Here is a 25,286-nt window from a genome sequence, read left to right on the forward strand (position 1 = left end):
ACAATGCACAGGACAGCCCCTTCATCAAAGAATTGTCTAGCCCAAAGTGGCAATAATGTTGAGGGCTAAGAAAGAAGACTACCAGTAATTATCTGAAAAGGCTATTAAAATACTCACTTTTCTAACTACCAATCTGATTTTCTTCATATACTTCAACCAAAACAACATACCAAAACAGACAATATATAAGCAGATGTGAAAATCTAGCTCTCTTCCAGTAATCCAAACAGGAAAGAGGTATACATACCTGATATGGTTCAGGTCACACAGCCACAAAATGTAGTGTCCTAGCATCGGTGAAAACAGCAGAAACAGGAAAGTCATGCTCACCTTTCCCCACCACTTCTTCCCTGAAGCAACTCATAAGACCCTAATTCGAAAGGTACCCTCCCAACCCTTTGGGAGGCTGAGGCAGGAGGATCACCTGAGGCCAGGAGTTCGGGGCTGCAGTGAGCTATGATTGTATCACTACACTACAGCCTAGATGACAGAATGGAAGCTCAAAGACAAAAAAAAAAAAAAATAAAGTAGAAAAGAAAAGTGCCCTCCCTACACCGAGAGGAAAGGAACATCCTTATCTCTGAATAAATGTGGTTACAAAATGATATTAAACAAATAGGCCTTGCTAATTTCATCCCAGTTTATTACCATTAAGTCGTGGTTTTTTATTTAATCATACTTCACAATTATTCACGTCGTCATCAAACCTAGCATAAAAAGTACACAAGTTTATCTGTTTCTTCAGGTCTTTATTTCCTTATGAAGACCATCACATCAAGCAAAACTTATATTAAATAAATGTGTATGCTTTTCTCTTGTTAATCTGTCTTTTGTCAAAAGGCCCTTGGCCATAAATGTAGTGATGGTTGAAGAAAAGGTATTTCTCCTCTCCTATGAACCTATAAAACAATACCACTCTTCTCACTAATTTTTTTTCATTTTGGAAAATAGAATTATTTTTTATTTAAAAATATTTATTTATGTTAATATGTGATAAATATTTTATTTTAAAATAGATTAGTAAATCATTTTTAAGTATCTCCATTTTAATTTCTAATATGGTATAAATATCAACAAATTTAACCCACATAAACAAGTGTTCTTCGAGAGTACTTAATAACTTTTAAAAATGCAAAGGACTCCTGAGACCAAAGAGTGTGGGTCCTGAGACCAGAGTTTATGCTGTTATTCTCCTCCTCAAAGCCCTGCAAGGGTTCCTAGCATCCACAGAATAAATTCCTGACCACGGCATTCAAGACCCTGTTCAGTTGCCCTTCAATCCCTCTTCCCACAATGTCCAAATCCCAGTTGTCCAGCCTCTCTGTCAATGGCTCCTGCCTTGAACTCACCAAATTCAGGCATCCATTCACTCATTCATCAAATGCCAAGCACCTGCCTCTGCAGGTAAGAACCACATCCCACCCCTTAGGAGCTCAGAAGCTCATAAGGAAGGATACACACATACTCAGATAACAGTGGGGCAAGGATGCAGGAGAGGTTCCGACAAAACGCTATGGGAGCCTGTAATCCCAGCACTTTGGGAGGCCAAGGCAGGTGGATAGTCTTAGGTCAGCCTGGCCGACATGGTGAAACCTGGTCTCTACCAAAAGTACAAAAATGGGTCTGGTGTGGTGGCAGCCACCTGTAATCCCAGCTAACCTATAATCCCAGCTACCCGGGAGGCTCAGGCAGGAGAATCGTTTGAATCCAGAAGGCGGAGGTTGCAGTGAACCGAGATTGTGCCACTGCACTCCAGCCTGGGTGACATGAGGGTGAATGAGGGTGAATGAAGCTCCTTCTCAAAAAAAAAAAAGCTATGAGAGTTTGGAGTAGGATGCTGTCAAAGGACAAAGCACTTATTTTTTTCAAGTGGCGGCAGGTTTCCTTAGGAAATAACTGTTTTTGGCTCTTTTGGGGTATGGGAAATGAAGCCCTCCTCCCATCCCAAGGAATGACCAGGTTGGGGAGGGTAAAACAGAGAATTGTTCTGCACAATATTGCAGGGAGCATCTGGAAATTCTGAGGGCAGCTCTGCAGGGGCCGGAGGACAAGGCTCTAGGATGGGAAGAAAAGGAAAGAGCGGAGAGGAAGAGGATGGGGCCTAGAAGCATGGAGGAAGGCCAGGGTCCTGGAGAAGAAAGGGCCCAGCTGAAGTTCTCTGTGACAGGAATGAGCAAGGGACTAAGATCAGAGACATCCAGCACTTGATGTTTAGTTCATTGCTCTGTTTTGGGGCATTGGCATCTTTCCCACCCCCTACACTTTAGTAAAATTCTGCTACACAGAACCACTTTGTGTGAGTAAAGCTGTAGGAAAATCAAGGAAGGGAGAGTTTTCTAGTGCTGCCATAACAAACGACTACAAACTGGGTGGCTTGCTAATTCAATGTATCGTCTCACAGATCTGGAGACTGGAAGTCTGAGATCAAGGTGTCAGCAGGGTGGGCTCCTTCTGGGGCTGTGAAGGACTCCATTCCAGGCCTCCCTGCAGGCTTCTGGTGGTCCATGGGCATCTTGGCCACTCCTTGGCCTATAGATGCATCACCCCAGAGTCTGCCTTCATGTTCATGCAGGCTTCTCCCTGTGTGCAAGTCTGTGCAATATCCCCTTTTTACAAAAACATCAGTCATAGTAAATTAGGGCCCCTTTTAACCTAATTACTTTTGTCATGAAACTGTCTCCGAATAAAGTCACATTCTGAGATACTAGATGAGGGGTTAAGACTTCAGTATATCTTTTTGGAGGGTTCCATTTCAACCCACAGCAGGAGATGTGTTCCAGGACTGAGTTCATGTGGGGTGGACAAACAGCCGTACAAGGGGAGATGTGAGGGAGATCAGGAGTGTATAGGAAATTGAGCAAGGAAATTGACTATGTAAAGCGTAATCTACATGAAGAAATCCTCCAACTTATTGGGAATGGAGCCACTATATATAGGATGGCGGCTTTAGCCAGTTCATGTAAACTAAAGGAAAGGGTGATTCTATAAGGCTGGAAAAATTGGAGACACACACACACACACAAACATCACAGGCAGCTCACATTTGGGGCATGTGGATCCCAAAGAGATTTAGTTTGGAAACTTCCCTGGAAATTTCAGGGAAGGCTTTGTGGAGGAAGAGGCTTCAGGATGAGTGTTGGAGGATGGGGTGAATCTGGACATGCTCCCACACCTCTGGTTCACACTTTTCTGGAATACACTGTGCGTTCAGTGCAGCTTTGATCCAATCTTTCTTTCAATGTCCAACTTGAGTTAGATGTCCAATTCCATGTCCAGCCACTCGACAAACCTCCTAGGACCAGCCCATCCCTTTGACGCATCTCCCAGCCACGTCATCCCTGATGGTCTGACTGAATGTTTGTTCCTATCCATACTTGCACTAGAATTATCCCAACAGTGGTTGTATTCTGTCTCGTCAACTCCTTGCAAATTCTAGAGCACCTCGTATCTTAGCATACCACCTAGCACACACCAGACACTCAATAAATGCTCACTAATTGCTTATAAGGGAAATCTATTGGCTCACAAAATCTTAATGACCCACTTCTGGATTTCTCACTTTCTCAAAGAGAAACTTTGGAAGGAGATCCCATGGAATCCTACTTTAGCCAAGGCCATAAATACTCTGAGGGGCAAATAAACTCAGCGTGGATGCCAGAGAATAGACGTATTGACTCCAAATGAAACTGCAAAGAGGACTTTGGAGCTTGAAAGAGAAACCTAATTTGAGTTTATTTTCTAGATGATTAACATTAAATAGTGCCAATCCATCAGCTAGCACCAGAATTTCTAGATCAGGCTACAGAAACCCACAGAGCCTGAAGAAAGAGCATCCAAAGACTTCCCAGGAGCACAAGGTAAGACTTCTGTGAATTCTTCCGCAAGACTCTGACAGAGCCTGGATAGCACCAGCAGAGACGTGGACCTAGGCAGTCCCTCGGAAGTGTCTCTTGAGAACCACAAGGAATCAGGGGTTCAGACATAGAGTAGTGCTCTCCAGCAAGACAGGCGTGCAGCCACCCATCCTTGGAGGTGCTGGGAGGCTGGGAAGTAACTGAAGAGTCACAACAGGTTCTCAAATTGAGCTCCTGTCTCTGCATGGACACAGCAATCTTAAGATAGAAGGCTGGAGACTCTGCTAGGCATTTTCTGTCTGCCTTGCTCCCTAAGCCCAGCTGTAGGCGCACTGTGATCAGGTCTACTTAGGACCTCAATCTAGAACTGGTGGAATGGCTTCTGATGGAACCACTCTTTTTTCTTCTTCTTCTTCTTTTTGAGATGGAGTCTCGCTCTGTCGCCCAGGCTGGAGTGCAGTGGCGCGATCTCGGCTCACTGCAAGTTCCGCCTCCCGGTTTCAGGCCATTCTCCTGCCTCAGCCTCCTGAGTAGCTGGGACTACAGGCACCGGCCACCACGCCCGGCTAATTTTTTGTATTTTTTAGTAGAGACAGGGTTTCACCGTGTTAACCAGGATGGTCTCGATCTCCTGACCTCGTGATCTGCCCACCTCGGCCTCCCAAAGTGCTGGGATTACAGGCGGAACCACTCTTTTTGTTCCTGACATTTTCCTGACAGGAGGTAGAATCTCAGGGGTCCCAGGAACATCCCTTATAGGGCCCAACTGTTTGTGCCAATTGTCAGGTCTACAGCTGTATTGTTGTTCACACATCAAAGAAGGAGTCCTCTGAAGAAAAGGAAGAGAGAAATGATTAATTTTTTAATATCATGAAGCAGAGTATAACATTTAGCACAGTATTCATTATGAAAATTGAAGGCAGGCAGACTTTCAATTCTTGTATTTCAAATCTCAACTTCAGCATTTCCTAGCTGTGTGACTATGGTCAAGGTACTTAACCTCTCTGAGCCTCAGAGAGTTTGTCCGAAAAATGGTCATAACAATAATATATTGCTGGGGGAACTGCCTTATATCTACAGGGTTATGAGGCATCAACATCCAAGGATGCTGTAGTCGTTATTCTTAACCACCCTCCTGGGAAATCTGTTATTCTTCAAGAAAGCAAGGAATGTCAAGGTCTAAGGCAGAAGTGGCTCACACTGCCTGCACAGCCTCCATTCATGCAGCTGAACATTCCACCATCCATATGTCACTGGTAAAACATTTCTTCTGGGAACTGAAAACATAGTGAAATGCAAATAGCAGTCAGAAAAAAATTAATTTGAGTCTCAGATCTATTCCTGTGGGTTGCATAATTGTAGACAAGTTACTCCACTTTCAGAGCCTTGGTCTCCCTACTTTGCAAAGAGGCGGGTCAGATCAAAATGAGTGAGAAGACAGGGGTGAGTGCCTTAGCCATCAGGTGACAGACCAGTGACAGTTGTTTTTCCTATGGAAGAGTAGCATGGAAAGGGGCCTCAGAGACCAGCTAGATTTTAAAATAAGGAAAAAGCTAGGAATTTTCTGAAGCTTTATATAACCAATATTTTGAACTGTTGGGATCCAAGGAAAAAGAAGTGAAACCACAAAGGAGAAGTGTAGGGCATTTCTGCATGGAAGTGGTTCTCAAACTTCAGCAGCATGAGATTCACTTGGAGGGTGTGTTGAAACACAGGTGGCTGATCCTTGCCCCTGGACTTTCTAGTAGCTCTGGGGAGGGGACCAAGAATTTGACTTTCCGACAAGTTCCCGGTGATACTGATACTGCTAGTCCAGAGACCGTACTTTGAGATCCTCTGCTATTAATACTAAATCTAATAGTTTGGGGTCAATTAGGAAAAATATTCACAACAATGGCCCCTCTCTTTTTTAAGATTGGGGTAACACTTTTATTTTATTTTATTTTATTTTATTTTATTTTATTTTATTTTTACTCTAAGTTCTGGGATACATGTGCAGAACGTGCAGGTTTGTTACACAGGTATACATGTGCTATGGTGGTTTGCTGCATCTATCAACCCGTCATCTAGGTTTTGAGCCCCACATGCATTAGGTATTTGTCCTAATGCTCTCCCTCCCCTTGCCCCCCCACCCTCCGACAGGCCCTAGTGTGTAATGTTCCCCAACCTGTGTCCATGTGTTCTCATTGTTTAACTCCCACTTATGTTTGGTTTTCTGTTCCTGTGTTAGTTTGCTGAGAATGATGGTTTCCAGCTTCATCCACGTCCCTGCAAAGGACATGAACTCATTCTTTTTTATGGCTGCATAGTATTCCATGGTGTATATGTGCCACGTTTTCTTTATCCAGTCTATTGTTGAGGGGCATTTGGGTTGGTTCCAAGACTTTGCTAAACAATGGCCCTTCTCTTATGGGTGGTCTCTACCTTTCAACAAAGAACAAATGTTAACTCTTCCCTCTGTGCCAGGTTCTATGCTGGCAGTTTTCTCAATCTTCAAAACACCCTTTGGAGAAGGTGCCACTATCATGCACCTTTTATAGATAAGAAACTGACAGCGTATGCAACTTGCTCAAGGTTGTACAACTAATAAATGAAGGAACTGAGAAGTGGACTTAGGGCTGTCTGAGCTCTTAACCCTGATACTGTCTTGCTTTCGAGTTTACTTTATAGGTGATTAATATTAAATAATGCCAATTCATCAGCTAGCACCAAACTCAAGATGACCATTGACAATTTGGAGTGTTTCTCTCACTCAGGATGCAGCTGGGACAGGGGGATCAATTTATACTTGTGATTTAGTGAGGACAGAAAGCCTCCTGAGAACATACTTCTGGGGTCCTGCACACATTATTTTGTGCCATAGGATTTGGAGTCTTGCTAGTAAGGACTGTATAATTTAAGTAAAGGGATAAGCCCACCAGCCACAACAATTAACAAGTAAAGTACACTAGTAACATTATCTCTCATCTGAATGATATATCTTTGCATCTAATAATATCTTTAATGTTCTGAGGGCTACATGCCTACCTCCTCCCATTGCACACTTGCTCACCAGCATCAAAAAATTAAGCAATTCTCTAAGTCCAGCTTATCAGTCCTCATCAAATCGGGACAATATCCCAGGTCTCCCCCCAAGTGATTCCCTTCTCAACTTTTTCTAATGCTCAAGATTCAGTAGAAACTGCAGGCTATTAAGGGTTTGGTCACTGTCATAATCTCTAGGACCCTGGACCATAATGGTTTAAACACAAGGAAAATGCAACAAAATTTCTACATGGTCGCAATCCCAACACCAACATGGACAAGATCCATGAAGAGATTGAAAGGGATGATCATTCCCAGGCCACTTGGTCCATGGTTCCTCCTGGGATGTCAAGGGCACCCAAGAAGCCTGGGAAAGACAGTCTGTTTTTTTGCTCTGAAACCAATTAATGTTGAAAAATCATACACAAAATGCATTAATTAAATTAAACCCATAAATGAGTTAACTAGTTATAGACTTCAAGGACAGAAGTACAGCTGGGGCAAATGAGAACCTAGAACCGAGAGTCAAAAGGACATCAAGGACCAAGGTAGTATCTGTGTGTATGTGTGTATGTATGTGTGTGTGTGTGTGTGCGTGTGTATCTGTGTGTGTGTGTCTGTGTGTCTGTGTCTATGTCTGTGTTATCTGTCTTCCTCCCTCCTTCCCTCTCTCTGTCTGTGTGTGTGTGTGTGTCTGTGTATCTGTCTTCCTCCCTCCTTCCTCTCTCTGTGTGTGAGTGTGTGTCTGTCTGTCTATGTCTGTGTCTTCCTCCCTCCTTCCCTCTTTCTCTGTGTGTGTGTCTGTCTGTCTGTCTGTGTCTATGTGTCTTCTTTCTCCTTCCCTCTCGCTCTCTCTTTCTCTCCTTCCCCCTTCTCCTTTCCCTCTCTCTCTCCTTCTCTCCTCTTCTTTTATCTCTCCCTCCCCCAATGCTTCTCAGCTTTACTCTCTTCACTCTGCTAACTGGTGTTCTCTGCTCCCCCTGCACACAACATACATGTGACCCCTCCAACTCTGCCTAGCCTCCCATCCCACAGTAGTCCTTGGGCCCAGTTCCAAATTCCCAGGAGAAAGAAGTTACCAGAGCATTTGGGGTCAGTTGTTCACCCCCAGATCAATCAGCTTTGCCAGGGCAGGGGGCAAGATGGGGAGGTAGCCTGTGCCCACTCAACAAACTCAAGGCATGCAGATTAAAATGCCAACTGCAGGGGGCTAAGCAAAGCCACCATCCAGACTGTGAACAAAAGGTCTACAAGAAGCTAAGTAGCCTCGGGAAACCCTAGTCTTGCAAATCCAAACCCGTAAAAGGAAAACAGTGTGTTCTTGCCAAGAAAGGCAAGAAGTTTATTTTGTCTGGTACTATGCTAGGTGATTCTTATTTTAATGAAGATGAAACTAAAGATAAGAATGAGATAAGATGCATTATTCATTTTGTCAGAAGAGGGAAATGCACCTTCTTATGTGTTTTGCAGCAGTTGTACACCATGACCGAACAGGTGATTGGAGCCAACAGTGTACCTGGCATTATTGCCCCAGATAATGTTCACGTCATCCAGCCCAGCTACCCCGTGGCCTCTGGAAGTCATCTGCAGCCTTCAGAGGTGACCACTTACCCAATCTCACCAAAAGTAATCCAGTGTGATACAGGAAGAGCAAACTTACAGAATCTACTCGTGGTGAACCAGAACTCAGCGGCAGGTGTACAGAGTCAACCCATTGGGTATCAGCGACAGTATCCAGTGGGAACAGCCAGTTTGCAGATGGTGCCTGGAGTAATCCAATACACACAAGGAATGACTAATCTCCAGACACGGCCTGGAGACCTTCAGAATCCTCTGAATGCTAACCCTGGGCTGACACACACCTCAAACTCATCCCAGTGGAACACGTCATTTGCATCATTTACTTCATTTAATCCCAAGAAATTCATAAATGAGGAGGTCAGAACATTAGGGGTGAGTGTGATTTCTCCTTCTCTCCGATTTGGGTCACTTCATAAGCCCTCGTCTAGTGCTCTGGGATGAGGAAGGGAATGTGTTGAGAGGGTAAAGGGGAGATGGAGTGGGTGTGGGGGGCAGTTTCTGGAGGCTGGACCCAGTACAATCACCCAGATGCTGGCCCCTCTCCCTTGTCTTCCTTCCACTCCCCAAGGAGACCCATGGTTTGGGGGATAATGGTTTGAATAATCAGTGAACTTCCCCACCTTACCCAGCTATCTATCAGGGGCATGGGTCAGCAATAGTTCCACTAAAAAGACCACTGAGCAGGGAATCAGGCAATCCAGGTCTCAGGCCAGCTAGATTTGCTGAGTGGCCTTGCAGATATCTCTTCCTCGCTCTGAGCCTCCATTTCCTCATCTTTAGAATAAGAAGATTCAGCTTTCTTAAATTCCTTCCGGCTCCAGGGTTTTGTGATGTCCTCTTCAATCAAGGGGGCCTCTGCCTCTTTCCTGCCTCCTCCAGTTTCATTTAGCACCTTGCAAAGCTCAATTCAATTCTGTTTTTGAGGCAGAAGCCGGATGCCTGGCTGGATCTGGATGCCTGGCCAACTCTTAGTATGGAGACTGGCATGTCACAGATGCCAATACTCTATGCACTCATCCATTCAACACGGCAGGTGCCCTGCAAGGAGCTGGAGACTCAGAGATAACCAAGACGTCATCCATGAAGATGAAGGAGGGTCTTTGTTCATGGCAGCTGTCGTAATTACAATTACCTTCTGGCAATTGCCATGAGACATGCTTAAGTTGTTGTGGCTGCCCAAAGTGCAAATTTTCTGGCTTCTTTGAGAAGTTACAAACTGCCTCCTGGAAGCAGGAAGACAAGGACAGGGGCAGGAAGGGGACCCATTCCTCCTTATTTAATCCTGGGTAGACAAGTAGATTGTGCCAGGAACAAGGCATTGTTTGCCTCCCAAACAAATCAAAATCAAATCCTGAACTAAATTCTATAAAACAGCAATCAGGAATAGAAATCCTGGTCAGGTCGGGCACGGTGGCTCACGCCTGTAATCCCAGCACTTTGGGAGGCCAAGGCAGGCAGATCACAAGGTCAGGAGATCGAGACCATCCTGGCTAACACGGTGAAACCCTGTCTCTACTAAAAATACAAAAAATTAGCCAGGTGTGGTGGTGGGTGCCCGTAGTCCCAGATACTCCAGAGGCTGAGGCAGGAGAATGGCGTGAACCCGGGAGGCAGAGCTTGCAGTGAGCCAAGATAGCGCCACTGCACTCCAGCCTGGGCTACAGAGCTAGACTCAGTCTTTAAAAAAAAAAAAAAAAAAGAGGGAAATCCTAGTCACAAGCATCGAGTGAGATTATAAATGTGTGCGGAAATCCTCCAAAAGGTAAAGCTGGTCTATGATATTGCGTAGTAATTATCATCTTGTATTACAATGACTATCATTATTATTAATTAATACTGGGTAAAGGTTTGTTAACTTTGGCTCGCAATTATTCTAAGATAATTTGGAAGGATTTCAAAATTTGTCAAAACAGAATTAAGTCAGAGCAAATATCTGGGGAACCTGGCCAAACAAAATGAAAAGCCAAAAAGCCAAAACTGCGGACTATCTTTAATTAGTTACAATTTTGTTTTGGGAAGGAAACTATGAGTGCCTCTTAGCCCTTTTCCTGATTGCCCCAAGAATATTCACCAGCAGCACTTGCAGCTGCAGTATTTAGCCCGAGATAACTTTGCCAATATCTCCCTTTTATTATAACTTTCGCCTTGCTCTAGCGTATTGACCTTGGAAGCAAGAGACATCATTCTATTTATAGCATTCTGTTTTTAGTAGTAGTATTCCCATTTACAAAATACAGTAATTCTCGATTACTTAAAATGTCAAATCCTAGAAAACGTAGCATTTCTAAGCATGGTGTTAACTTTGTTCTCAAACAGTTGTTGGCCGAAGATTCATTTGATGAATCCAGTGTTTCCGAAGTAAACAATTCTATGTTAGTTCTGTTTAGAAATCACTCGAAAAACCGTTTTTATCATTTATTTTCACAATGAAAATCAGCCAGATTTGCTTCAGCCTCAAGAGTGTGTTTATGTAAAATTAAATGAGTGCTGGCAGCGAGCGGCACTATTTTTTTTCTAAATGGGAACGGGGTTCATTAATATACTGATAAAGTGGGCCTGTAGACAGAGTCAAGCATGTCGCCTTAGGAAGGGATGTTCATATGAAACCCAGGTCTGTCACCAACTCATAGACTCATGGACCAGGAAGACAGAAAGCAGCTGCCCTAGGCTAGTCATTTGATCCCTGAGGAAACTGAGGCCCAGAGAAGCCAGTGGTAAATGCTGTAGGAGCCCCAAATGAGAGGGGATTCATCCTGGATGGGGGCTCAGGAAAAGAATCTCTCTGGTCCTTAAGGGAAGGATAGGATTTCAGTAGGAGGAGAGTAAAGCAAGCAGATTTCAGACAGTGGCAACAGTGGAGGAAAAGCAGGGAGGAAGGGGAAAAACACAGGACTTGCAGGGGACAGAGGATCTCCCCTTGTGTACGTTGCCAAGGGGAACTGTGGGGACGTCATAGAGGAGGCCATAAAGAGAATATCGGTACTGGGAAGACGAATGGAGTCAGCAGAGGGCATTGAAATACTTACTGCATTCAGGCCTGGCGTGGTGGCTCACCCCTGTAATCCCAGCACTTTGAGAGGCCGAGGCGGGCAGATCACGAGGTCAGGAGATCGAGACCATCCTGGCTAACATGGTAAACCCCATCTCTACTAAAAATACAAAAAAAAAAAATTAGCCTGGCTGGGTGGCGGACACATGTATTCCCAGCTACTCGGGAGGCTGAGGCAGGAGAATCGCGTGAACCTGGGAGGCACAGCTTGCAGTGAGCCAAGATCACGCCATTGCACTCCAGCCTGGGCGACAGGGCAAGACTCCATCTCAAAAAAAAAAAAAAAAAGACAAAAAAAAAAAAAAAAAAGATACACCTACTGCATGCTAGGAACTGGGCTACAAGTTTCATAGGCACTTTTAATCTCTACCACAGCCCTGCAAGCTGGATACTGTTACCCCCATCTTGCAAATGTGTAGCCTCTTAAACATGCTCTTGAGGCTGAAGCAAATCTGGCTGATTTTCAGAGTGAAAATAAAATATAAAGACCTTTCTTTGAGTTATTTCTAAACAGAACTAACATCGAATGGTCTGAATCATCAGAATCATCTATTTTGGAAAAATCAGATTCATCACATGAATTTCGGCCAACAACTGAGAACGATGTTAACATCACGTGTAGGAATGCTACGTTTTCTAGGATTTGACATTTTTGGTTTCCCTGCAAATAAGGAAACCCTGAGGCAGAGAGGATATTTGCTGGAGACCACACAGCCGGCCAGTGCTGCAGCCAGGACAGGAGCCAGGTGGTTTTCAGCCACAACCCGGGCTCGGCCCGTGTCTCTGCACACTTGTGGGCTCAGTCTAAAGGGAACACATTTCTTGCTCTGTTATAGGCTGTCTTACCTTTCCTTTATGCCTGTGATTCTCAGCCTGAGTGCAAATTCGCATCACCTGTGAAGTTTTTAAAAAAACACCCAGGCATGGACCCTACCCTCAGAGATTTGTATCCATTTGGTCTGGGATGAGCCCCCAACACCAATCACACCTGGGGTGATTCTGGGGCACAGCCAGGGTGCAAAGCACAGCTCCACAGCCCACGGGCCCCCAGTTCTGCTCTCTCACAGTGACTTGTTCTCCCTGCAGGCCATCCAGATCCTCATCGGCCTGACGCACATTTTCTCTGCAATTAACCCTGTGCTGTATTACTATCCTTCTGTGACCTGGTTGTCAGGGTACCCGCTCTGGGGAGGATTATCCGTGAGTACAAGGCCATATGGTCTCCTTCCTGGGTCACCAGACTGGGACAAGAAGGAAGTGGAGGAAGAAGGAGCATGGAATCCCATTCCCAGTAATATGACTCTGTAGACTAGAGCCAGCCTCCAACTTGCAGATACAGCAAAGGGTTGTATCAACTCCCTGCCCCAGCAACACTCCCTCCCACCACCACCCTCCCCATCTCCCATACCCCCCACCCAGCCTCTAGGGAACTATTGGGTACAAACGCTCATTATCATGTTCTTTACCTCTTCCACCCTCTCTGGGTTCTCTTTTATGAGATATTTATCTGATAAGGCCAGGCAGGGTGGCTCACGCAGGTAATCCCAGCACTTTGGGAGGCCGAGGTAGGTGAATCACTTGGGGTCAGGAGTTTGAGACCAGCCTGGGCAACATGGCAAGACCTCCCCCGCCCGCCATCTCTACAAAAATACAAAAAATTAGCTGGGTGTGGTGGTGTGCACTTGTAGTCCCAGCTACTTGGGATGCTGAGATGGAAGGATCGCCTGAGCCCAGGAGGCGGAGGCTTCAGTGAGCCATGATCGCACCACTGCACTCCAGCCTGGGTAACAGAGTGAGAGCCTGTCTCAAAGAAAAAAAAAGAAATATCTCATATGTAACTCAGAGTACGTAAAGTTGTGTGCTATAGACAGCATCTACTTACCATACCAGTTATGGGAGCCGACTGCAAAATTTCCAGGAATTATGTAAAATGATTGTCAAACCATTTGGTAGCAGGAAGTTGGCCATGTTGGGTATACATACGACATGGAAATCAACACGTGCTCCAAATCAGGGCCCTTCCCTGCAGTGCTGCCACCTCATAAGGCAGATGTTAATCATTTACCAGCAGGCCATTCAGTATATTTCATCTTGCAGAGCTTAAATAATATTAATAAAGTGAACACCCACATGTACAATTCCACTTAGATGAGGTCCCTAGGGTAGTCAAATTCATAAAGATAGAAAAAGCAGCATGGTGATTGCCAGGGGCTGGGGTAAGAGGGTAATGGGGAGTTAGTGTTTTATGGGGACTGAGTTTCAATTTGGGATGATAAAAGGAGATCTTGGGGTGGCTGGTTGCACAACAATATGAATTTTCTTTTCTTTTCTTTTTTTTTTTTTTTTGAGGTGGAGTCTCGCTCTGTTGCCCAGGCTGGAGTGCAGTAGTGCCATCTCAGCTCACTGTAACCTCTGCCTCCTGGGTTCAAGAAATTCTCCCGTGTCGGCCTCCCGAGTAGCTGGGATTACAGGCATGTGCCACCATGCCCGGCTAATTTTTTGTATTTTTAGTAGAGACGGGGTTTCGCCATGTTGGCCAGCCTGGTCTCGAACTCCTGACCTCAGGTGATCTGCCCACCTTGGCTTCCTAAAGCGCTGGGATTACAGGCATGAGCCATCCCACCCAGCCTAACAATATGAATTTTCTTGGTGCTAGTAAACCAAACACTTGAAGGGGTTCGAATGGTATGTTTTAAGTTGTGTGTATTTTACCACGATTAAAAATAATAAATTAAATTAAAGTTTTAAAAAATGAACACCTACGTGTCCACCACCTAACTTAAAAAACAAAGCATCACCCGTGGTTTTTAAATTTTTAAATCCCTATAAGTATCCCCTCTATGCCCCGAGAGGTAACCACTATTTTCAATTTAATGTTTTTCTTTTTTTTTTTTTTTTTGAGACGGAGTCTCGCTCTGTCGCCCAGGCTGGAGTGCAGTGGCGCCATCTCGGCTCACTGCAAGCTCCGCCTCCCGGGTTCACGCCATTCTCCTGCCTCAGCCTCCAGAGTAGCTGGGACTACAGGCGCCTGCCACCGTGCCCAGCTAATTTTTTTTTTTTTTTTTTTTGTATTTTTAGTAGAGACAGGGTTTCACCGTGGTCTCAATCTCCTGACCTTGTGATCCACCTGCCTCGGCCTCCCAAAGTGCTGGGATTACAAGCGTGAGCCACGGCGGCCGGCCAATTTAATGTTTTTCATTCCCTTGCTTTTTTTTTTTCTTTTGAGACGGAGTCACTCTGTCACCCAGGCTGAGACACAGTGGCACAATCTTGGCTCACTGCAACCTCTGCCTCCTAGGTTCAAGCGATTGTCCTGCCTCAGCCTCCTGAGTAACTGGGATTACAGGCGTGCACCACCACTCCCAGCTAATTTTTGTATTTTCAGTAGAGACAGGGTTTCACCATGTTAGCCAGGCTGGTCTCAAACTCCTGGTCTCATAATCCACCCACCTCGGCCTCCCAAAGTGCTGGGATTACAGGCGTGAGCTAGCACGTCCAGCCTCCCTTACTTTTCTTTATGGTCTGATCATATTTACCTATATGCCTAAGCAACGAGTGGCTTGGCTTTGCTTGTTTACAAACACATATACATGGAATAATCCTGTATCTGCATGCAGCTGGCTCTTTTCCCCCACTGGCCATTTTGTTTGGCAAGAAGTGAGTTCCTTTGAGGGGCAGCTTCAAGAGAGCTAGCAAAACCCCTGAGTGCCCCTATTCTCCCCCATCAATAATCCCATCCTTGTTCTCTCACTCGAACTACATGACCTACTTGCAGATAGAGAGGGCTGGAATCATTATGTATGCCCATTTGCCAGATGAGGAGACTGAAGCTCAAGATCTTCCTCTAGCACTTTCTGGCTATGAGGATGACACCACCACATCCTCATAGCCAGAAAGTGCTGGAGGAATGTCCTGAGCCCAGGCCCCCTCAGTTCAGGGCTCTCATAACTGAACAGAGCTCTTACTGCTTCTAATGTTCATGTTTCCATCACCTGCTCAGCAGCATCAAGTGCTAAAGAGGACCCTCTAGCTGGGTCCAGGACCACAGCAGATGAGGCCACAGCCCAGGTCTCCTATCTCCCAGCCCCAAGGCTCCACCCACCACACTACTCAGCCCCTGGTTTTCCAAGATCACAGTTGAGGATAGGGCAGCGGAGGCCAAATGAGCAATTAATGCATTTTGGTGATGATATGTCCAGACAGTGGACTCAAGGAGAATCAGTCAAAACATAATAATAATGAGATTTACAGCATCCTGGGACAAAATTCAGGTTTTTAGGGGAAAGGAAGGTGTTAGCCTAGACCCACAGGAGTTTGAGTATCATGGTATTTAGTATATTTGGTGCCTAACCATTGGGATAGTAAAAATGTTGGGAGGAAATAAACAGATTTGCACATTTTGTGAAACAAGGTGCATAGAACATAAAGATTGAGAAATGCGTCTCTGAGTGGACAGCTGTCTTTTTTAACATGCTGCACAATTGGTCATTCTTTTTTTTTTTTTTTTTTTTTGTCTGCATAGTATATTGTATCTGGATCCCTCTCAGTATGGGCTGCAAAGGACCCCAGTCCTTGTGTGGTAAGTCACAGTGCTGTCTTTGATGATCCTTGAGTGTTAGAATTTGACTCTCTACCAAACATGAAAAAAGGAGACTCACAGTAGTGGTGTGGCCTGGCCCTGGCCCTGGGTACAGTGCATTTCCATACCTTATTCCAGTCAATCCCCATCACTCTGTGAAGCTGTATTATCCCCATTTTTCAGAGGAGAAAATTGAGGAGCAGAGAGGTCAGGTGGCTTGCCTAAGATCACACAGTGAGTACATGGCAGAGCTGGGATTTGACCCCAGAGCCCTCTGATTCCAAGCTGTTCTTTTTTAACTATTGCATTTTACTATTCAAAAACTTAGCTCTTTGGGAAACTCATGAGTATTTACATGCAGTGCCTTATGGGCGCTCTGAATTAAGCAGAAAGCCAGGCCTGAGCCAAACGAAAATGTGTGTGCATCTCGGCCATCTCTTTAAGATATTTTCCACGATCCTCTTTGTGTGGACCTAGAAAAGTGAGAGCAATACCTGCCTTGAACAATTTAAAGTCCCAACCAAGAGCACAGGGCCCAGAATTCCCTTGCACCTTTGGGGCATTTATTCTCTGTCTCAGCATCCAGCAAAGTATCTGGTCATGTTTTGATTTTTGTTGCAGCCTCTAAGAAGCTTAGGGATAAATTTAGAGCTCCACAATGACCCTTCTCTCATCTCCTTCCTTCTCAGATCCTCCTTCCCTCTCCACTTTCTCTGCATGGCTTGTCGTCTTTCTTCTGCCTTTTGATGGGAAAGCAGTAGGTCAGCTAGGGGCTGGGTGTCTAACGGAGGGTTTCCCAATTACCAATCTCCAGTCTACAAGGTAAACTCCTGTGGCCCCACAGTCTGCCTTGCTTCACCCCCTTTAGGAAGAGCAGAGTCCTCCAGACACCCCAGCATCAGCCAAGCTCACACCACCTGTTCATATCCCAAAAGGACCGGGAAGTTCCATATCCCCTGGGAAGTCAAATGCTCTCCCTAAGGTGTCTGCTGACTCGTGGGGGTCTCCTAGTCCTCTCTTGCTCTGACATCTGACTTTCTATTGAAATCTCAACTTCCGTTTCTACTTTATACATCTTACAGCTGTCCTGGCCTCAGCCCAAATGTAGAACACGGTCCCTTTCTCTTTCAGCTTTCTCTCTTCATCCCCATAACCCTCTTAAAGGGAAGCAGCTTGAGTAGGGGATGGATAATGAATAATTAGAGGACTTCAGCCTCTCAACACTGAGCAGCAGACCCCTCAAAGCTGAATAGGAGAACTTCCGGTTCTGAAAACCTTCCCCAGCCAATCCTGCCAGGATGCTGGCCCCAGCCTTCCACCACAGGGACCAAGTCTCCCCGACTCCCTTCCCTCAATTCAAGCTTGGGATCTCTGCTCACTTCTTCTGCAGAGTAGTTCTACATCTTTGCCTTATCTCTTTCTGAATCTCATTGCCTACTCTCTGCTGCTTCGCAAGAAATTTTCCCAAACAAATCCAGTCCCTGCCATAGAAGGATGCTGCACATTGATTAACGAATGATTTTGGGTGGAGGTTTGGAGGAAAGAAAGGATCAGGTAAAACAGGTACTAGGCTTAATACCTGGGTGATGAAATAATCTCTACAACAAACCCCCATGCCACAAGTTTACCCATGAAACAAACCTGGACTTGTACCCATGAACTTAAAATAAAAGTTAAAAAAAAAAAGCAATGATTTATCGCTAAAATAAATGCTTCTCCACCCTGCCTGGCCATCTCTTTTCTGCCCTGCCTTCTCTCTTCTCCAACTTCCCAAGAGTCCCCACAAGCCAGGCTTCAGACTCTTCAGACTCGGCTCCCTCTCTCCTCTCCCTCCTCTCCTGCAGGTGAACAGCAGCATCAGCTTCAACATCATCAGCGCACTCTTCGCCTTTGCCGGGATCTTCATTATCATTACAGATCTGAGCCTTTACTATGTGACGGTGAGCATCTGACTGCCAGGGCCCCGTGCTGCCAAAGGACCAGGAGGGCTTCTGAGGTTTCCTCCAGAGCAGAATGGAATTGCCCCAGAATTCCATCCTAGTATGACAACCACTACATCCATAAGCTATTTAACCGTCACCAAAACCCTGTGCCCTCTGTGGTGGCCATGATAAACTCCATTTCACAGTGAGGACACTGAGACTCAGAGAGGTATAGCCACTTGACCTCTCCTCGTACCTATCCTATTCTCTACTTGGAGGTAGCAGGTGACCAGGTAAGCGGCCTAGGCGGCTGCCACACTCAGACTCACAAGATCACCTGCCCCTAGGGGTCTCTTGAGGGATAGCCTTTCACACAAACAGGAGGTGCTGATGCTAGTTCTGGTCTTTTGGTGCGGGGACCTCCAGATGCAGATGCAAAGAGAAGGATTCAGGTGCAAGTCGTGTATTTCAGAGGTTATTCTAGGAAACCTCACTAGAGGAGGGAAGAAGTAAGACAAACAAGGAGAGGAAGCTGCACTATAAACGTATTATCCGGCAAGGACCCCTGGAGGTGGACCTGCTGGGGCCCTGGTAGCCAGGGAATGATATGTGCCTTAGCTACACCCTGTCCTGGAGTGAGGGTGTATTTATCCACCAACTCCCCTCAATCATTGATCAAAAACTGCTCCTGAGGGGCATCAATTCCCTAGTGCTTCCAGTCTGTCATGCTCATGGGCAAAGGAGTTTCTTGTGGCCAAAGGAAGCCCTCAAGTGAAGCCATGCAAATGAAAGTCAGGCAGCAAGCATGGAAAGACATCAGTAACACTGACACAGTACTTGAGGAGGCCTGAAGAACAAGATCGAGAGTAGCTAGCTCCACAGTTGGCTGCAATCTGATCCTCTCTTGGGACTAACCAAGTGGGCAAGGGAAGGCTGGCAGGACGCAGGGTCTTAAACCAGACATGTCTACAGGGGTGAGGGCAGTCCCTAAGAGGAGAGCTCCCTGAAGGCCCCAGGAAGAAGCCTGATGCACAGGGTGTAACTTGCTATCTAGGGGATGTGGCAGCAAGGTGCTGGCCTCTGGAGTCCAATAGGATACAACAGGATGTCCCAACAAGGGAGTGGATTGCGGTCATGCGGAACCAAGAGCACAACAGCTACAAATCCTAAAGGTGGTCATTTGGCAATCAGGACCTCTGTCATCAAGGAGCATACTAGTGCAGTGTAGCACAACGGCACTGGATTCCAACAGGCATTCCAAGCCCTGGGATCCCCACCCTCTGCTCCAGAGAAAGAGTGTGTAGGGATGAGAGGAGCTCAGTGATCCCTTCCACCCTACTGTGGGCAGGGACCAGGCCCAGAGCACACTGAGCTCTCTGGGGCTCCTTCAATCCTGCCTTAGTTTCTGTCTTGACAGAATCCCTTGAAGCTCTGAGGTCCCATCCCAACCTGTCAAGGGCAGTATGAGGCAGGGATACTGGAAGAGGGCTGAGAAAGCCAGAAGCCAGACAGAGCTAATGACCCTGACCTAGCTGGTGTCTATCCTCTGGCCCCACCGGGTTTCCTAGCCAGTGCACGTGTTGAAATGTCTCAGTTTGGGTTCCTCCCAGGAGCAGAACTTGAGACAAGTAGTTTATCTGGGAGAGGAAGCAAACACCAACCTAAGGGGTAAGAGAGCTGGGGTATTTATACACCAGACCCTGACAGTCATGGAGAGAGGGCTGTTCTCAAGAGGCACTCATTTCCTGGAACTTTGAGCCTGTGCAAACAGCAAAGTAGGCTTCAGAGGCCAGAGAGAGCCCTGAGGCAAAGGAATGCAGGTGCTGGCAGTTGGAAGTCAGGCCAGTGACTAAGAGGGTAAGGCAAGGGCATATAAAATGGGTGACCCAAGCATCTGCTCCAAAGGGCCACATGCAGAGAGGGTCTCAGGCCTTCCAGGTGAGGTGTGTGGCACTCCAAATGTGGACTGTCACCTAGGCCATCAACCTGAAGGACTAAATGCCTTCCATTTCTCTTTGCCTTCAGACATATTCAAAGGCGGTTTCTGGCGGTCTTCTCCCCTTTGCCCTCCTGGAGTTCATCCTCACTTGTGTGGTCTCACATTTTGGGTGCCAGGCTACCTGCTGCAGACAATTTGAGGTAAGCATTGGACTCTGTTCCAGGAATCAGATCATGCTCTGGAATTGGGCGTGGGCTATAGCAAGAGGTAACCAGAGATCTGGAGAAATGAGGCCTGAGAGAGAGTATATCAGTTAAGTTTTGCTGCATAGCTACCTACCCCAGAACTTAGTGACTTCCGGTTATTTAGCTCTTTATTCTGTGCATCATCAGCTTGGGCTATGATCAGTGGGTAGCTCTTCTGTTGGCCTCAGATGAACTCACCCTTGTATCTTAGCTTGGCGATGGTTGGTCTCCAGGGATCTTTGTGAAATAGCTCACCTCTGCTCCACATGTTATCTCATCCTCCAGTACGCTCACCTGAGCTTCTTCATGGGGAGCTGGGTTCCAAGAGTAGCAAGACACAGCAAGCTCCCACAGGCAAGCACTTTAAGTCCCTGCTTGCATCACATTTGCTAATGTCCCACTGGTCACAGTCAGTCACATGGCCGAACCCAGATTCTACGAGTGGAGCAACAGCTCTACCTCTTGATAAGAGGAGCTACAAAGTCACCCAGCAAAGGTTAATGAATATAAGGATTTGTAACCAGTATTGCAGTCTACAACACTCTTTCCTCTGGCCACAAATTACTCACAGCTGTCCAAGATGCAAAGTATGCTCAACCCATATTTTGGATGCCCAAATGTCCCATCTAATCATGGCATCAGGCTTGAAGTCTAGGATCCAAATCAGATCTAGATGTGACTGAGGATTTGGGTGTATTGCTCTTCTTGATCCAGAAACCATGAACTAAAAGCAAGTTCTGTCCCCATATATCCAACATACTTTAGTGAGAGAAAAATAGGATAAATAGAATTCTGTTATTTCCCCATTCAATAAAGGAAAGAACAGAAGCACAAGATTGTCACTGCTCCATAATAATTCTGAAATCCTATGAGGCACGTATTGTCCTACCCTGGGGGCAGAGAATGTTTCTTAATTAGGAGTCAATTTGACTCTCTGGAAGACTCTGCCCATGCCATTGATTTCTATTGCTTCCTGAGAGGAGCTTTCTAATCCATTGTTTTCCAGGACCTTGACTCCACCCTCTGGACTCTTGGCTCTACCCTCAGAAACATGTTTTCTTTTTTCATAAGAAAAGGCCTGTATTTTCCACTTTGCTTTCTCAATCTGCTTCCCATATTAAGAGTGAGCCCCAAAGGTCTTTTTGCAGTTTGAGCAATTTCAGTCAGATTTGGTCCAAGTTGGTAATCCTGTTACTAATACAATTCCCTTAAAAACTCCAAGGGTGGCCGGGCGCGGTGGCTCACGCCTGTAATCCCAGCACTTTGGGAGGCCGAGGCGGGCGGAACACGAGGTCAGGAGATCGAGACCATCCTGGCTAACACAGTGAAACCCCATCTCTACTAAAAAATACAAAAAATTAGCCGGGCGTGGTGGCGGGCGCCTGTAGTCCCAGCTACACGGGAGGCTGAGGCAGGAGAATGGCGTGAACCCGGGAGGCGGAGCTTGCAGTGAGCCGAGATCGCGCCACTGCACTCCAGCCTGGGCGACAGAGCGAGACTCCGTCTCAAAAAAAAAAAAAAAAACTCCAAGGGTGTTTTATGTATCAGATTATGGCTTTCACCATCTGATAAGAGCCACACCTAAGACTGTGTTCTAGACACACTCTTGCTCTAAATCTACCAGTGTCTATTTTGGGATTAGGCTTCTGTGAGACCAATACCTTTAGATTCTTAGAAGCATTTCTGTCTAGCTGAAAGGGTCTAATAAGCACTGATTAAGCCTTTCAAAGGTCTTAACAAAGGGCTGTATAGACACATCCTTGTCTGATCTTCGTTCTTAGGCCTAGTTTTACTTTGAATGTTATTTATCCATTGAGGACCTTGGAAATTAGAGACAATCTTGTTTTCTAACTCATTAAGTCCTGGGCTCTCTTCTTTTCCTCTAAATACCACTTGCAAACTAAATCATTCCTTCTTTATCCTCTCACTTTCTCACAGCACTTTACCATATGCAACCAGAAGCACCCAAATGACATTTTCATTATTCTGCCTGATGATCTCCTTAGCCAAATCCAAAAGTTATTAGATGCATATTTTTGTCTTCTGAAGTACAACAGCACTCCACCACTACATAACATGGGAAATCATTTCTCCAGTCTGCTGTGGCAGTTTCCTCTCCCCTTTTCCAGATTCCTTCAGCAGTGAGATCACCACTTTTCCAGCCTTTGCTAGAGGCTTACTCACAGCTTCTCCAGCCCCACCTGCCACCTAGTCCCAAACCCAATGCATGTGTTGGATTATTGTTATCTTACTTCTAGCTACCAATTTCTACATCAACTAGCTTTTGCCCCATATCAAACAACCCCAAAACTTAATAGCTTACTCAACAACCACTTATTTAGCTCCTGATTCCCTGGGTCTGCTGGGCAGTTCTTCTGACCTCTGCTGGGCTTGCCATGAGTCTGCAGTCAGTTGGTGAGTTGCCTGGTGGCTGGATAATATTGGGCAGTCCCACATGGGTGTCTGGCTCTTTGCAAGCTGGCAATCAACAGGGACAACTGGGCCACTTGTCTTGCATTATCCAGCAGGCAGGCCAGTCTTTATGTTCAGTGTTCCAAAGAGCAATAAGAGAAAGCAAGCTCCAATGGGCAGACACTGTACAGATCACATTTACTGTTGCCCCCTTGGCCAAAGAAAGTGACATGACCAAGCCCAGCATCAGGGAGAGAGGGTCTACCTAAGGGTATGGAAACAGGAGGAAGAAAAAATTTATGGCTATTGTTGTTGTTTACTACAGAGGAAGATGACGACCACATGTCCTTTGTCTTTCAGAATGTGGCAGTGATTCCAACCGTATTCAGTTTCAACCCAGCCAATACCACCACCAGCCCTGTCAATGCTACCACTGGTCCTGTCAATGCTACCACCAGCCCTGTCAGTGCCACCAATGGTCCTGTCAATACTACCATTCACCCTGTCAACACCACCACCAGCCCTGTCAACACCACCACCAGCCCTGTCAATGTTACCACGGGTCCTGTCAATGCTAACATTGGCCCTGTCAATGTGACAACTGGCCCCGTTAACACTACCACTGCCCCTGCCAAAGCTACCACCAGTTGTGTCAATGCTATCCACACCAGCAATGTACCCCCGAACCCTCGTACCAAGAAATAGCTGATTTGCACAGAGATAGATGACATGGGATGCCTGTCTCAATGACAAGGGGATACACTGTAGCAGTGTCTTTCCTTCTCCCTGAAACTTCCATGACCATGACCCTAGCCTTGTTGCCAGACTGAAATGAACAAGCATTTCCTCTCCTCTTCACTCCTAAGCTTCATTTGTGTTTGTTATTGATGTCTTTTTTTTCATTCATAAATAATTTTCCTTTGGCTCTCAGTATCTTTTAACCTTGGCAAAGTGCAGGGTGCATTTTGGTTCCATGGTTCCTGATGTATGCTCACTGTTGAAAAACCGGTTCTAAATCGGTGCCTCGGCCATGGAATTCTTGTAGGTCCAACTTCTTCCCAGTCCCCAGCTCTAACTCTGACACGGTTCTCCCCCACAGAGGAGGGGGAGCAATGTGGAGTGTGTTCAGTATTCCCAGGTGTAGGAGGAGGAAAATCTTTGTGACCTAGAGTTAGGTGAAGAGTTTTTAAACAAGACACCAAAAATACAATTCACAAAAGGAAAAAAATCAATAAGTTGGACTTAGAATTAAAAACAGTTGCTCTGTGAAAGATCTTGCTAAGATAAAAAGTCACAGGCTGGAAGAAAATATTTGCAAATCATATATCTGACAAAGGACATGTTTCCACAATATATAAAGAACTCTCTAAACTCAACAGTATAAAAAAAATCTAATCACAAAATGGACAAAAGGCTTGAACAGAGGCTCTAACAAAGAGAATATAGGGTTGCAAATAAGCGTATGAAAAGATGTTCAATGTTATTAGCCATTAAGTACAATGAAATAACACTACACACCTATTAGAATGGCTGAAATTAAAAATACTGATAATACCAAGTGCTGGTGAAAACAGAGCAACTGGAGGTCTCAGATGTTGTTAGGATGTAAATGGCACTGCTACTCTGGAAAACAACTTGGCTGATTATTATAAAGCAAAGTATACACTTACCATATGACTCAGCAATCTTGCTCCTGGGTATTTATCATAGAGAAAATAAAACTTACTTCCACACGAAATGCGAATAGCAGCTTTATTTGTAATAAACAAAAACTGGAAACAACCTGAGTGTTCTTCACTGGATAAATAATGGAAAAGCAAACTGTGCTACATCCATACAACAGAATACTTCTCAGCAGTAAAAAGGAACAAGCTATTGATGGCTGTGGAGGAAGCAAAACTTTACCTCTACCTATCTTCATTTTTGTTTGTTATTGATGTCTTTTTTTTTTCATTCATAATAATTTTCCTTTGGCTCTCAGTATCTTTTAACCTGGCAAAGGGCAGGGTGCATTTTTGTTCCATGGTCCCTGATGTGTGTTCACTGTTGAAAAACCAGTTCTAAGCCAGTTCTAAATCAAGCTAAAATAGGTTTTCAGCTGAGGCTCTTTAACAAAAAGACAGGTTCACAAGAGAAAAGCAGTTTAATTAGCCCACACAGCACACATCACCTGGGAAAAACCTCAGGGAGAAGTAACTCAGGGCAGTGGCTTAGAATCTGCTTACATAGCATCTTCCCCAAAGAACAATGGATTTGTAGAGAAATGACAGGACAAAGGAAAGCAGTTTTAGGCTTCCAAAGGCAGGAAACGGTGGGAAGTTAAATATATGGAAAGAAACTAATGGAGTAAGGTTTGCTTACAGTTTCCTCTGGAGCCATTTCTGGGCTAATAAGAGTTTAGAGTCTTCTTCAGCAAAGGGGAATTTACATCCTGCCTTTAGGCAGAAAAGGAAGAAGATAGAGGGAACTTTTCCTGCATTTGCTTCTTCTTAATTGCCTTCAGCTTGAAATACTTTTTCGTCAAAGAGGCATATTTGGGGGTGACATAATCTGTTTTCCTTCAATACACACAACAATTTGGATTTCAAAGACATGAGTGAAAAACCCAATCTCAAAGTATTGCATACTGCATGACTCCACGTATATAATATTCTCATAATGACAAAATTATAGCCAAAAAA

The 25,286-nt window shown here is 45.4% G+C and overlaps 1 protein-coding gene across 1 annotated transcript; it reads left to right on the plus strand.

Moving 5' to 3' along the window:
- Window positions 1-3,782: 3,782 nt before the first annotated feature.
- MS4A18 (membrane spanning 4-domains A18) lies at window positions 3,783-24,343 on the plus strand. The gene is made up of 7 exons (XM_031016409.3): window positions 3,783-3,857; window positions 8,349-8,831; window positions 12,595-12,708; window positions 16,031-16,087; window positions 17,932-18,027; window positions 20,035-20,148; window positions 22,966-24,343. The coding sequence occupies exons 2-7, from the start codon at window positions 8,361-8,363 to the stop codon at window positions 23,308-23,310; spliced, it is 1,197 nt and encodes a 398-aa protein (XP_030872269.1). The 5' UTR covers window positions 3,783-3,857; window positions 8,349-8,360; the 3' UTR covers window positions 23,311-24,343.
- Window positions 24,344-25,286: the final 943 nt, after the last annotated feature.

The sequence above is a fragment of the Gorilla gorilla genome, chromosome 9 (genome assembly GCF_029281585.2).
Source record: "Gorilla gorilla gorilla isolate KB3781 chromosome 9, NHGRI_mGorGor1-v2.1_pri, whole genome shotgun sequence".
NCBI lineage: Eukaryota > Metazoa > Chordata > Mammalia > Primates > Hominidae > Gorilla > Gorilla gorilla.